Source organism: Echeneis naucrates, chromosome 5, assembly GCF_900963305.1.
Source record: "Echeneis naucrates chromosome 5, fEcheNa1.1, whole genome shotgun sequence".
Lineage (NCBI taxonomy): Eukaryota > Metazoa > Chordata > Actinopteri > Carangiformes > Echeneidae > Echeneis > Echeneis naucrates.
In genome coordinates, this window is record NC_042515.1 from 18684126 (window position 1) to 18698989 (window position 14864).

A 14864-nucleotide genomic window follows, 5' to 3' on the forward strand; every position below is an offset into this window, starting at 1 on the left:
TTGTGTTTATGTCCGAATAGAATATGATTGCCCTATACACTATAGTCACATTTTTCCTCCTATATTGTAAATACCATTGCGACAACAGCCCTCAAATATCAAGCATCAGTTGACCATCAAACAGTTTGCTGCTCATTTCACTGTCATCTGACAATTGCATTAATTTTACACTGATAAAAACAATATGCTCCCAATGCAGGAAGGAATATCTCTTGGCAAGAAAGAGTGTCATTACCTGCACCGTTAATTGAAGAGGAAGCATATGTTAGCCAGTGAGGCTCACCATGGTTCAAGGGCAAAGAGTGCGGGGGTGAATGTGAATGGCTTTTGTTTTATTATCTTGAAACAAACAAAGTGATGGCATGAGTAGGGTTCAACTGTGTGATGAGCCGATAAGCTGGCATTAACACTGAACCAAATGCTTTAGTGCTTAGAATAAAACACATCTGCCAAGCATTTCACTCCTGAGACCTGTTGGGCTGCTCAGCACCTTCTTAAATTTACAAATGCCCTGAACACGTATCTCTTCTACCTTGAAGAAGTAGGAAATGTCAAGTGCCGCTGTGAATATCAAGGGCATGGGGGCCAGAGGCGACACAATGGCTTGAGAAAGACACGCAGGAATCGGGGTCTAAAAACAGCTGAACAATAACACAAAAATTCCCCCGAAAAGGACACCACAGGCAAGCTTGCTGATGTATGGGAATGTTGAAAATGACTCTGCTTATCACAGACATTCCCCCTCTGTTTTCCCAGCTGTTTTCGGTGATAACATTGTCCTGAAGTGTGTGGTGCTTTCTGTGACCCTTCAGAGTCTGGGGACCAACGCCATTCAACGCTCATAATAAACTCCCTCTCAGAACAGCGATATCTGCAGCCACAAGGCGAAAACTCCAAACAGGCCTGTCATGTACACCGTTACAAAACCCCAGAGTCAGTCTGACAGAAAGAGAGTACTACTTGTCCACGGTGACTCAGCATGCAACTAGGCCACAATCCAGTTCAAACTGTCCCCTTATCATCCCATTTTCATCAGGAAGAATAGGAATCAGCCGCCCCTGAAAGGAAACAGTGTGGCTGTGAGTACTGAGAGCCTAAGAGCCCCACAGGGAAATTAGATTTCTTGTCTAAATTATGAGCTCTGGAGCCCAGTACCGCCTGAGGACATGGAGGGACTTCTCTGTTTGCCAGCAATCTTCTGCCAATTTGCGCCGATGAGTTTTTAAGAAAATAGGTGATTCTCTATGTGTTGAATACATTGTGGTGCCATACATCACTGGTAGAAGAACTGTCACTGCATAGCAAGGTGCATCAAAGTGAACGTCACAAAGTGAGGGGAAGAGATGCCAGCCAAATTATATAAATAGAAAGGCAAGCTGATTATGCATATATACAATGATAGGGAGCAGGTAGAAAGATGAATTTCAGTCAGAGTTCAGCAGCTCACAGTCTAATTTCATAGGCCTCCTGCAGGAATACAAGGCCCAGTTGCTTTCACTCATCCAATCCTGTCACCAACATTGATAAACGATGAAAGGTAAGTGAGAATAGGGCTGGAAAAGTGAGACTATATACATTGAGGACATTAATTTATCACAGTGGCAACATTCAAGACGAATGCTAAGAGTAGGCCAGGTGAAAAATGCCTTAACTTTTGCAGTGGTACTAACTACAACTTAACTACAAAAATTAATGACATTAATTCTGAAATGCTTTTCAGCCACTGCACAGCAAGTGTCCAGACCTTTGTGTCGTCAGGTAAATCTCACAGGCAGGGGGTAGTTTTTAGAGTTGTTTTAGATTTGGAGTTCAAGCCTCACAGAGGCCAATAAAATAACTGTCAGTGACACACAACAGACACCTGAGAGACTAAAATACTGATCTGGGCTAGTCCCAGCTATATAAACACAGCATTCCTGAACAGACAGAGTGCAGGGAAACAGTGGTCTGTGTGTGTGTGTGTGTGTTTTTTTGTGTGTGTGTCTGTGAGAGTGTGAGAGAGAGAGAGAGAGAGAGAGAGAGAGAGAGACGGCATGTAAACTTGCAAGGATATTGGATATACTTTGGCATTACCTAGAAACAAACAGCGATTCAAACTCTGCCTACACAGTCCTGCTTCACCCAACACAGCTTCCAAAAAAAATAAAAAATTATATGTAGCCCACATAAAAGCCTTGCCAATAGTATCAACAGTGTGCTACGTGTGGTAAACCTCAGGTCAACAAAACCAGTCAGTTCTGCTCAACAGTAATTAGATCAACTGAAAATACAGGCAAAACGACAAGTCCAGGAGGATTTCTTTGATCACTCATTGGCAAAAGGATTTTTTGTGATGTACTTTGAATTTTTTATGAGGTCTGTGTGTTTTGCTTGAATTACTACTGCTAATAACTACAAAATCTAGAACTCTATCTATGGCTGGCATTGGATTTGTTTACAACATGTTATGTGTGAAATGGCTGTTTCCACTTGAAGTCTTCAAATTTGAGTATAAAGCCAAGCTTCTCCATCTCATAAAATTGGCTAAATGCATTTTGTGGTGTCAAATTTATGTAAAACCCCTAAGCAGCAACATATTGCTTATAAAAGATACATCACCTCCACAAAGCTGAACAAAACGGCTTAGAAAGCACAAAAGCAAAAGATCTAAATGTGATTGCGTAAAATATAGTTCTAACTAAATAACAAAGATGAGCTCCATTGGGCCTCTCTGCTGGTAGCTGGTTATAGTTACATAGTTAGAGCTACATGGCTTGAAGAGGACAAATCACCTTCCCTGGGCAGTCTGGTGCTCCATTTAGTAGGTGCTGTGTCAAGTGCAGCCGTTTCTGAGGGCAAAAATTAAATTTAACTCAACATCAGATTCATTCAAGAAAGAAACACGATGGCTATGAGGTTTAAAAAAAAAAAAAAAAAGAGTGGCAGTGAGGATATAGTTTCTTCCTCTCAAAACAGGAGGATTATCATAACCATGTGAAAGTGTGAAGATTTTCAGAGAGCAAATTGCAATTAGCTTTAAACTCCAAGAACATCGTACAGATTGAAAAAAATAAAAAAATCTGTCTGAATGTTCAAGCTCTAACTGAAAATATATAAATTAACATAAATTAACTGAAGCCCAACATTAATCTATCGCTTTGTCTCCCTATGAAGATATAAACATATGTATACAGAAGTAACTTATGAGGTAATTTGTTGTTTGTTTTCATCCTGAAAATCTCTTACTCGGTTTTCTGCAAAAAGCAGTTTTGTTATAAGGTCTGGGAATTTTCTTATGAAACAGAACCCCCTTCAGTACCTTGTGAAGTTAAAGAGTGAAGGATGGCTCAGCTGTTGACATTGACACACAGAAGGTGACAGAGTTGTCACATAAACAGAAGTCCCTTCAAGACAGCAGACATTAGCATCTGTGACTGACGCCAGCAGTGGGGAGAGAGGATGGACACCAGTGACCTCTTAATTAAAACTCAATGCTTTCTCTGTCTTAGCTAATTAGTCTCCACTTGTCTAATTAAGATTCTATCAGTAAGCCGTCACATTTTATGCACTGTGTTGATTTAGTGAGGCCTGTTCAGTAAATGATGGCCGACAGAGTCTCTCTGTTGTGGTGTTCACATATGGGTGCCGACCTTATTGTGATCACATACAGTACTTACCTTTATGTTGCTCTATCAAACATGCAAATACACACAGTGTAGGAGGAGTGTAACTTTGTGCGTCTAGAGCAGCTGACGAGTCACAAAGCTCAGTTGACCTCAGTCAGACTTAAAAGCATTCATTTTGACTTTCAAGAACACCATATCATGCCTGAATGCTCAAGGTGAAAAATTTATTCAAACCTGTTTGGCCCACATTAACTGTATGAAAGAGCCAGTAAGGAGGTGTTAAGTAACTTTTGTGTCTGCCTCCATTTTCCTTGCTTTTCCCATAAAGCTTGAGACAATAAAAACCCCATATGGTCAATTAATATTTTTCTTTATGTGTTTTCTAGCTGTCAGGTAACAGAAGGAATTTTACTTAATTTAACTTCACCCACACTTTAGTGTCTCCACCACCAGGTCTGAGATGCAGCTTGAGAATGGTCAGCAACAAGAGCTGAAATCCATTAGCCAAAAGATCTCAGGATAAAAATGACGGGATACTATGTGGAACAGAAAACTGCTTGAGGACTGGCTAGTAAAAAAATATTCCCCAGAGAGGCCTAAATCGGCAGCTTGAACATTAAGTAATGCACAAAGCCATTTTCCTCCCACTTTGGCATTTAGCTTGCTTCTTTTGTTCTTTCTTTTGGCACAAATCTGAATAAAATGCTCTTCCTTCTCCAGTCCTAAATCAGTCCAATCAGTTAAAACCGAAAGTCATGGTTTCCATTTTAGCTGACCAGACAGAACATGCAAAGAGGGTTTTGTGTGTGGTCCCCTGCAATTATTAAATCATTAGTTGTGTGTAGAACTGACTTTTGTTCTGCGGTGCAAGTTGTGTTTGAGTCATGTAGTGCCCCGATTAAAGGGACAGCTGGTGCACAATCATGCCAGGCCACACAGTTCGGTGTCATCTGGATAACACTTTTTTGTGATAGCTGTGATACACGCACTTTGGTCTTTAACTGCTGAATGGTCATTACTGGATATCTATAAGCACTGAGAGGCCACCTGCACAGCTGATGACACAATATCCTGCCTGGCATCAGAACAGATTACTACAGCCATTTGGTGTCCTAAAAGTTTCCCAGCTGACCGCCGGACAGGCGAGGGTTTTCAATCAAGGCTGCTTAAACAGTGGTCACCATCACACAGGCTGGTATTTCCAGATTTGGTTTTATAAACATCTTTTACCTGGTAAAATTTGCTGATAGCTATTGTTTTAACAAACAGCAGCAGACACACTTTAAATTTCCCAAGGAATTACTTGCAGGAATGTATAATTGACTACATATGCACCAACAGCCCTTAGCAACAGTTGCTAGGAATAGCAATCCTGTCAAGCTTTGGATTTCTCCATGTTGGCACGGTGTGTGTCACACTATATATACCAATGCAACATACGTAAGGGGTGGTGGGGTTTATTTTGTGTGTGTGTTCCCCAAAAACACATGAAAGTTTATAAAGGAATGAATTATTGTGATATGAATGATTTTATGTCTGCCTGACCAATAACTGCAATCGTGAGCATCTGAAGCTAACAAGCTTACCACAGCAGTAATGTAAGCCATCATTTTGAGGCAGAGAGCCATCTAATTACCTCCACCAAGAAGGTTCTGCATGTCTGTTGGTTTGTCTGCAGAATTACACAAAAAGGACTGAACAAATTAGCAGCAAACTTGGTAGATGGATGGGCTGGAGCCAGAAGTCATTAAATGTTGGTATGGCTGCGGTTAAAGGGCTAGACTAGAGCAACGCTTTTTTTTAAGTCCTTCCTTAATATTATTGCAATATTAATATTCTCTTCAGAAGAGATTCTGGCACCAAAGTTTGTTTGTTTTTTGGACATTTTCATCAATATTTCATCTTGGTAGACTCTACTAAACAACCTTCAAAAGGAACAGCTTTTTTTCCTCCACCACAAGCCTCTGTTTTAGTGCAACAACAGATATAGCAGTCAGGCAAATATTTCAAACCTTTTCAGAGGAAAAGTTTTAACTCAGCCTGAGGCAACTACCTCATACAGCAAACATTAGTTTCATTAGCTATCTAGCTACAGCCTATTAAAAAAAAAAAAAAAAAAAAAAAAAAAAAAAAAAACAGATAGTATCCACTGTAATTTCAGTCAAAAAAAGAAATCAGTCATCAGGAAGATGAAGCCCTTTTGTCTGGTGGTGAACAACTTTGAAAATATTTCAATTGTGCTTTTTTTTTTTTTTTTAACCACTATTGGGATCTAATATGCAATTAATTGTAAGTTCCTTATCTTCTGCATTATTCAACAAACATAGGCTAAATTATAAGATATACGATTCATTTTATGTTCCACATTCACTTGTATTTCACATGACCATAGTGTAATCGTAGCCTTTAAAGTTAGCCTCCTTTCATCAAATCGTGAAATGATTGTAAATGCAATTAATCATTCAGCCCACTTCCGTAAATGTCTGTTGAAATAAAAGCTTTTGTGAGATAAATCCGCTACAGTTATCATATGAAGCAGTGATGCAGGAATACCTGCAGGACTACCTGAAGGCAGAGCAATAGTAACTAGAGTCAGCTAACTTATTCAGGAAAGTGACATTTGTGAATAATTTCAACAAATAAATATCAAAGACACACTTCAATTGGCTTCACCCAATCAAATACATTGCACGTTAGCACTGTCTTCCCTTATATCTTAGTTTTTTATATTTATATAAAAAAGACCTGTTGACCTGTTTGCCTTTATTAAGGCGCAGCTTCTACTGATCTCCTTATGAAAAGAAACCATCAGAGTTCCTCTTATATGCAGGCAGCAATGAATATGGAGAGAATAGAATGTGAGAGGGGAGAGATGAAGAGGGTAGACAAGATGAATTGAGCGACGACAGATGAGGAGGAGGAGGAGGAATAAGGCAATGCGGTTCAGTGAAGCATTGTTTTCTGCTGCATAATTGCCACTGCAGGATGACCCTGGGAGTTTGGAGTTTGTGAGTGCATGTGTGTGGCTATGTTGTGTGTGTGTGTGTGTGTTACTACTGTGGACAAACAGACTTGTGTCCAAATCCTCTTAATCGGGGCTAGACTGTTCCCTAAACCTGTAGATGTCCCTTTGTTTTGTTTGTGTGCACAGAAAATGTGCGTGAGTAAGCTTCCCAAAGGCTTTACATTAATGGGATTTGTGTAAACAACCTCAAAGGCTTCATCCACAATGCTATTAAAGGTAAAAAAAATAATAATAATAAAAAAAAAAAAAAAAGAAGGAAGCAGACTGGGATACAAAGGGCCTATATGTCAAGGAGCCTGGGTGACTAATATGGATCTTCTGTACGCACCACAACACAAAACTAACTCTATGGAAGCAGTCCAAAGGTCAAATAGAGCCAAATATGTAGCAAAGTAACATTACATAAAGGTGGAGTTACAGAAGTACAAGCACTTAACTACATTTCTGTGTGCTGGAGTACAGTCTGCTGATTTAAAAAAAAAAAAGGGAAAAAAAAAAAAAAAGCTTTAACTTTGACATGAACAGCATTTATCTCAGGCACATCTGCAGGGTTTCATCTCAGCCATCTTAATCGTGCCCAGAGCCACAACCAATTCTGTCATTTTGCTGCCTCGTTGTGCCTGCTGCAGACATATATCCACATCTCATCAGAGTTTAACTGGAGCAGAGCTGACACGAGGACTTGGCCATGTCAGCCTGTCTCGTGCTCATGCACACACGCCACTACTATCTGCAGACGTGCATATGATCCTGACTTCACAAAGTACAGAGAATAGCTCAGGGCCTCCATGCAAAGTGAAGGTTGGCAACAAAGCACTGACCACATGAAGTCTTAGTACAGTCACTACTATAGTTCACCTTTGCAGTACTTACTATTAAAAAAGGTTGCTTTGTTACTGCCAGCCATTTTAGTGGAATGAAAGGGGTAAACTTTAAATGTGCTTGAAAAAAAAAAAAAAACAACTATTCTGCTCTACATTAAAAAGAACAAATTAACGCCATGCTTGAACACACCCCATTCTCCAATTCAAAAAAATGCATTCAAAGCCACCTCAGACTCCAAACCCTGTCCCACCTCCACCTCCCCTCTACTCTCTTCTTCTCTCCTCTCCTCGTCCCCCTGACATGTTTCAGCTGTTTTCAGCCATTTTGGCGCTTAAGTAATATCTTCAAACCTTTAAATATAAACGTGACTCTCTTTTAAAAAATGCAGCAACTAAAATCTCTGCTTCCCTTTGAGAACACAGACCCACAGACAATCAAAGCAGTGAGAGTGACTTTAGTCTATGAAGTTGACACCTGATGGTTTAGTTGCACCAATGTCCCCAGACAGAACAGAGGATGTAAATGAGTGGTGTGACGGGTGTGGTATCTCTGTAGTTCAGCTCCAGGATATTGAAATAAAGTGAGTTTTAGCATTAACTCTTTAAGCAGCTGAAGCGACGTAGATATTTTCAGGATTTTAATGCTCTACAGATTTCTTTTAATCACAATATTCACCTCTGAGGTTGGAGGCTAATTTTACTAAAACAGAATCGCTGCAGTTCAAAGGCTGCTAGATTATGCTAACCAGGCAGTCAGATGGCCTCTTGAGAAGATTTGTCAACTCATCCTCCACCTTGACTAGGTTAACCATAAAGTCAAGTACTGAACCAAAGCAGCTTGATGTTAAGCTTCTGGATTTAATTTCACTGTAAATTCTGCCACACATAAAGGACTCATCATTTCATGGTCTGACAGACAGAAAACAGGACAGCACAGTAAAATGACTCCTTGCCTCAAATCCTCAAGAACTGACCGCTGAGAGAAGAGACTGGTGACAGATTTCCTCAGGACTGGTTCAGAATTATACTGAAAAGGACCTATGGGAAAACTGACTGTGATCTCTTCACCTACTTCCTTAGGAATAGGTACTACAGCTATAAAAGATACAGCTGCCTTTGTAATCTCTGTAGATACTTTGATTTCGCTCACAGCAGACCATCATATCATGGAGAGTTTGGGCCCAATGTTCATTGCTATGCAGGGCTTGCTTCAGGTACTTCTGTCAAACACGTCTAAACCCTGACACATTCCACAGAAATACACAGTGCTCTACTTTGCAAACGCACGCACACACACAGTTGGAGGGCACTGGACAAGAGCAGTCTTCAAAGGAAAGCAAAGTGAACTGGCCCACTCCTCCCCCACCTAAACTAAACTATCGTAAATGACTTCGCCTTTCTCTTCGTCTGACAGAGTGTGTAACTGTGAGTGTCAAGTGTGACCAATTCCTATTCACACTCAATACAACAAACCACACTTGAGCTAATTAGGAAAAGAAAGAGGGTTCTTCAGTAAATAAATGGGAAGACAGTGCACAGCGCATATGCACCTCTTTAGTGGAATAACAAAAAGCGTTGCATTAGTGAGACAGCATTTCATGGTCTATTTAGCTGGTAACTGAGTGTCCCTCCAGTGTATTTAAACGCAGAGCTTAAGCAGAGTGCTGACACACATAAACACAAATTCAGCTCAAAGTAGCTTATACTGTACACATGCAACTTCCATCCCCTCCTCTTGCTTGCTCTCAAACCCACACACAGACTCACACTGACATAAACACATATCCTGAAATTGAAGCCAGAGATCTTTCCTAAAGCCAGGCTATATGAGAGGAAGTGAAGTCGTTCCACCGGCTGTCAGAGAATACAAAGGTGGAAGAATGGTTGGCGCAAGGAGGGGTGTTTAACTTCCTGCTGAGAGAAAGGAAATAAACACTTCCATATGCAGCCTCTGCCAGAAACAATCAAACATACACACACTGAGCCTGGAGTTAATGCAGTAGCAGTGTTGTAAATGCGACCGGGGCCCTACTTAGCAACTCGCTCTGCCACATGAAAAGGCAAATATTTCTGCTTCAAAAAATTTATTTCTTAGTGCAGACTCATTCATCACACCAGCTCAATGATATAATGCAGCCAGAGGAGAAATCTGTTCCTCTGAAGCTGTAGGGGCCCAGATTTTGATTGGTCATGGAAAGAAAGTAAAGGTTGGTTTCATGTGAAGAGGTTTCAAATGTCTGCTGTGTGCGTGTTACAGTGTGGTAAGATGGAGCGACACGCACGGAGCCCACCTCCTGCCTGGGGATACCCACAAACTCTTGGTCACTGTGCTATTTTCCATGTCCATATAACACAAACAAACACACAAATACATACACTCACAATGTTGTACTGCTTGACGTTTAAGCTTAAAATTCAATAGTGTACATTGTTGTGTCCACATTAACACAAACGCGTGCGCACACACACACCATTACAGAAATTTCCCTGGTATGTGTTAACACTACAGGCACCATGACAATAATCTGCTCTCAAATCTGAAACTGCTCTGCTGTGATTATGCGTGCCTGCATGTTATCCACTCCGGTAGCCAGTAATTGTTTTGCATATATGGAGCAGTAGGTCATCTTCTTATGAAGATTATCCATAAAGAATTTCCAGGGGTTTACCAGATTGACAAGTCTTATCATAACGGGAAATTCCTGTTTGCAAACACGGCACAGTGTCTTTGTCATTGCAGCACATGAACATGCGAACATTAAACATTTTAGTGCACTGGGGGAGCCTGCTTGGTTAAAAGGATGATGAGTGAGAGTGTATGTGTATGTGTGTACAGAATGGTCCTTGATGATATAATCCTGTTATTTGATCAATTCTCAGCAAAGTGGACTTCTCTTGTTAGCCTTGTGCTAAGTTTGTGTGTTCTGCAGAGAAATTGTGTGTGTGTTCATTTTTTCACCTAACGCAAACATTACAATCTCAGCAGTAGCCCTGGTTCAAGCTTCTTATCAGCTCTGTCTAGAAATGCCCCTGTGTGAACAGGTTTGAATAGACAGGCTGAAGGTCTCAACCTGACACTTTTCCACAAATCTCCATACACTCCTTGAACCTTCATGAATAACAGTGAACTGAGCCATTACAGTGACACCTCTCCTCACATCTCATTTGATTAAAGTGAGAAAATGACACAAGCTCTGTGTAAAATTAGGCCACTTAGATTTTACAGATGGCCGTTGTTGCTGAGCATATTTTCCCAATTAAGGCTGATTAGAGAGGGAAATTCCCAGACAGCGTGAATTATTAAAAGCTTGAGATGGAATCTGATCATGTGATATTGTACAGCTCTGACACCCAGCATCCCCAGATGGGTCCCAAACAAGAAACCAAAAAAAGAGAATGAGCGAACCAGCTGTGGGTCCTGAGACTTCTGATTAGCAGTGGAAGTTTCCTTCCTTTGTTTCAGGTCATTTCAAACTGCAGACAGAATGTGAGCGTGCACAGTCAACTCAGGATGATGATACGTGGACTACATTTTTTAATTCTGAATTTCCATAGGCAACTTGAACAGAAAGACAAAGACAAAAAAAAAAAAAAAAAAAGAGTCCCTTGCTTACATTTTCCATGAAAATGTCCAGAGTCCAGAAAAAGTCTCTGAATCCAGCACAGGCAACAAAAAAAGCAACTTGGCACTGAGAAATATTTAATGCTGTTTTTCCCCACTATGCACTTACTGAATTGGAAAGGGTGAATGACCCAGAGAATCATCTGGAAACAAGCAAGGTAAACTGAAGTTAAGAGAGAAAAATTACTGTTATTTCTGACAAGTCACAAATATTAGGTTTAAACAATATTTTTGCTCCGAGTAATTCATCTTAACAACAGTTGACTGAACTCTACACACCCTTTTCACATAACGTGCCTGATCAGACCTCCTCTCAGGACTGTGCAGGTGTGTACAACTGTGACATTATGAAATGTCACCCTGGGAGAAGCACAGTTGCAAATAATGAAATTAATGACCGTCCTGGTACTGTGCATGCAGGTTGACTGTCACACTCCCATGACTAAGTGGGACACTTGATGAGAACAGAGCAGCCTGTGATGTTGTAATCACCTGCGTTCTACCTGCAATGATGAGTCAAAAGTCCCATCAAGTTTGGTGACATCCCTCATGCCACTCAACCAATTAGGGCACTAAGTGAAAACGCCATTAAGTTTCCTTTTGGTCCTACTCTGCTTGTTTTTAATTACAGATGCTGAAAGACAAAATGTTACACCCACACCAAACCTTAAGGAGAAATTTGCGATTTATAAATTTACGGACTTAAAGTCCATGACAGCAGGACATTCAACTAGTTCGTAAACTTTCAATCTGAGAAGGGGAACTAATCAGCATCGTATGCTGTTTCAGTGTGAAAATCTGGACTTCAGAGTTGCAGTAGAGATGGTGTTGTCCTTTCATAGACCTCTAGCAGTCGGCTCCGAACTCTTTTGTCCTCACAAATCCGTGATTATAATACCGGTCTAAAACTGCTGCATGCAGCCCCATTTAGAACAACAAAAACAAAAAAAAGCAAAAAAACTGGTGCCTCCTTTACACCAGGCCAATATCGCTGTAGGAGTTAACAAGTTAGAAATATGTGAAACTGTCCTTGAAGAGTTGCTGCTCTTTTTTTCTGTCTCTACAGGATGCAAGTGTGGCCCGGGCTGGCTTGGAGGATCCCTTCAGCTGTCTGTGTTACCACGCTGGGATCCTGTCAGGGCGGCTCAATGTCAAACTGCCAAGCCCTGCTGAGGCGAGCTGACCAACAACGAGCCAGACCAGCCACACTGGCATGATGCTGAGTTTCTGTTGGGCTCTTGATAATTTGCATTCCTGTTAGGTGATAGACATATGAAGTCAGTCCAGCCTGTTTGACAGATACATCAAGGAAACAGAAGCAGACTTGGCTTATTATCACTAAACCTCAGTATAAAGTCACCCATCAGGCATATCAGGTTGACCTGATATCTTAAATCATCACCTGGTAGTCATGAAGGCCTCACGGAGTAGCCTGAATTTAAAGTCATGGGAGGGACACCTGTTTAGGAAGTGATTATCTCAGTTGTCTAATGAGAGCTGACGGCATCACAAGCGGAAACATAATTTGGGGGAATTTATCAATAGATGAGCTCTTTCAAAGGGTCTATATGGAGACAGCACGAAAAGAAAAAAAAACTGAATAAACGGTGAATGTCGCTTCCGTCTCCTCGGAGCCGACAGGTGGCATTTTCTCGGGAGGGGGCGTGGTGCAAACCAAATATCATCTGGAAATCCGTCTATTTAGCGTGGCCTTGTACATAAACAGGTACACAACCTCATGACTTTCAGAGGTTTTCCCCTCTTAAGTTCCTTAAAACCCCAATTTCATCTGCCTTAGGTTTCTTTTAACACTTGACCAACTTCAATGCGACATGCAGAACTCCTCACTACTGCCAGTTAATTCAGAGGTTTCTGTTTTCAGAAATGTCGGAGCTTATTCCAACATCGTATGTGTGCCAAAGTGTTATAATCGTTCTTGCATATACATATATAAAAAAAGACATTCAACATTTTCGATCCCGGTCATCATTCAACTAAATGAAACTAAACGGCAAAAAAACCGAAGCGAACTTTAGTCGCGCGCCGCGGCCGCCTCCTCCACTCCTTACCTTGCCTGACAGTTTTCAACCTGACGGCACCTTTGCAGTTCTTTATCACTGTCTGCACGTCGTACAAGGGTAATCCTGAGATGGAGAGGTTCTCCACCTCCAGCAGCAGCTCTCCTTCGTTTAATTTTCCACTTTTATAAAGCACGGCGTCCTCGTTGAGCGGCCCTATGTAGGCGAACTCTCCGTTCTCCGCGCCGCCGCGCAGCGGCACGTTCAGTTCTCCGGCCGAGTCTTTGGAAACGGCGCACTCGTTCACCCTGGAGGTCCAGTGGTTCCTCTTCAGAGCGGGTTTAGACATCGTGAATCGTGCCGGGCTTCAGCCGCCAGGTACGAGAAACAGTTTCACAAAGTAGACCGAGCGTGTGTGAGTGAAGCGCAGCAAACTTTCTTTCCCTTCAGCAGAAACATGAGCGCCTCTGGCCGAGCTGTCCCACCGCTGTCCCCGGGCTGAGAAATCAAGCCATCCCCGCCCCTTCACCGTCAGGTCGCTGTTTCATCCTTTCACTTCACACCCATGAACTTTAATCCGCCTTTACCGATGTCATTTTACGGCGACTCCACTTATTAAAATCCTCTCAGTCACCCTTTTAAGTTTGCTTTGGCTGGCTTTTGTTTCCAACCGGCGGTGGTCTCTGTCCTCTCCGTGTCGGAGCGCTGACTTTGTCGGTGTTTGGGGCCGTCCGGGGCGGCTTGCAGCAGGTACGGCGCTCCGGTGTGCGGAGCTCAGACTCTGTCCGCGCTCTGCCGGGGCTCTAATGTGTTGCTGTTCGAGCTGCATTCAGGGACTGGTGGAAATATAGGCTTCTAGCTTGGGGGGGGGGGGGGGGGGGGCTGTCCTATTTTTATGATGGGTATTGTAATCGATGAGTAGGTTTGAATATAATATAATATTTCATGTGACATGATTTGAATTATAAACTGTACAATTCTGTTTGTTATCACAGGAAGCATTTAACTGTAGGACAGTCATAATGTCAGATAATATATCATTTGTTTAGCGTATTGCTCAATACTATGTGCTTACAGATCATATTCTGAAGTCCGTTTGATAACTTTGCACTGTAAATAAGTATATTAAAATGGTGACATGAGCGACATTTAAACGGGCCTTCAACAAAACAGCTGTCAGTAAACGCATAGGTTCATATTTCTGTGGTGATATTAAGTAAAAGCTGTTTGAGGACTGTTCATTGCATATTATCTGTCAGTATCCTGTTGTTTTTGTGTTCTAAAAACATAAATAAAATGTATAACGATTGATGCATGTCCCTAGTTTATATTGTTAGTATTTTGGGGGCCAACATCGTCTTTGGTTGGGACACAATGAGGTTTTTAAATTTGGAGGTGTAAAAAACGTAGCCTACAAACAGCACTTGAAAGCATCGCCTTTATCCAAAGCGCATGCGTATTTCTCTAACCATAGAGGAAAGTCTTGACTGTCCAATCAATATCAAAGAGCTTTTAGCTTCTCTGCTGTGGTTTTATGTTTATTTGACTAAATAAAGATGTGATTAAAGTGACTCAGAAAATACTGAATTAATTGTATAGTCTTTCTCAGACATTTTCAGTAATTCCTTCAGTGATATTTATATCTCTTTGAGAATTTTCCTCTCAGGCATTGAGCTCCCCTTTTCACCGTGATGGACTGGTGACCTGTCCAGGGTGTAGGCTCACCCTATGTGGGCTGGGATTGGCTCCACAACCACCTGCGACCCAAAA

The 14864-nt window shown here is 41.5% G+C and overlaps 1 protein-coding gene across 2 annotated transcripts in view; it reads right to left on the reverse strand.

The window, feature by feature from the left end:
* Positions 1-13885, reverse strand: part of magi1b (membrane associated guanylate kinase, WW and PDZ domain containing 1b) — a 121148-nt gene extending 107263 nt beyond the window's left edge. For both annotated transcript variants that reach the window (XM_029501212.1, XM_029501213.1), the window contains exon 1: positions 13146-13885. In XM_029501212.1, coding sequence (XP_029357072.1) covers positions 13146-13443 — 298 coding nt within the window. In that variant the 5' untranslated portion in view covers positions 13444-13885. The remainder of the gene's footprint in view (positions 1-13145) is intronic.
* Between the last annotated feature and the right edge of the window lie 979 nt (positions 13886-14864).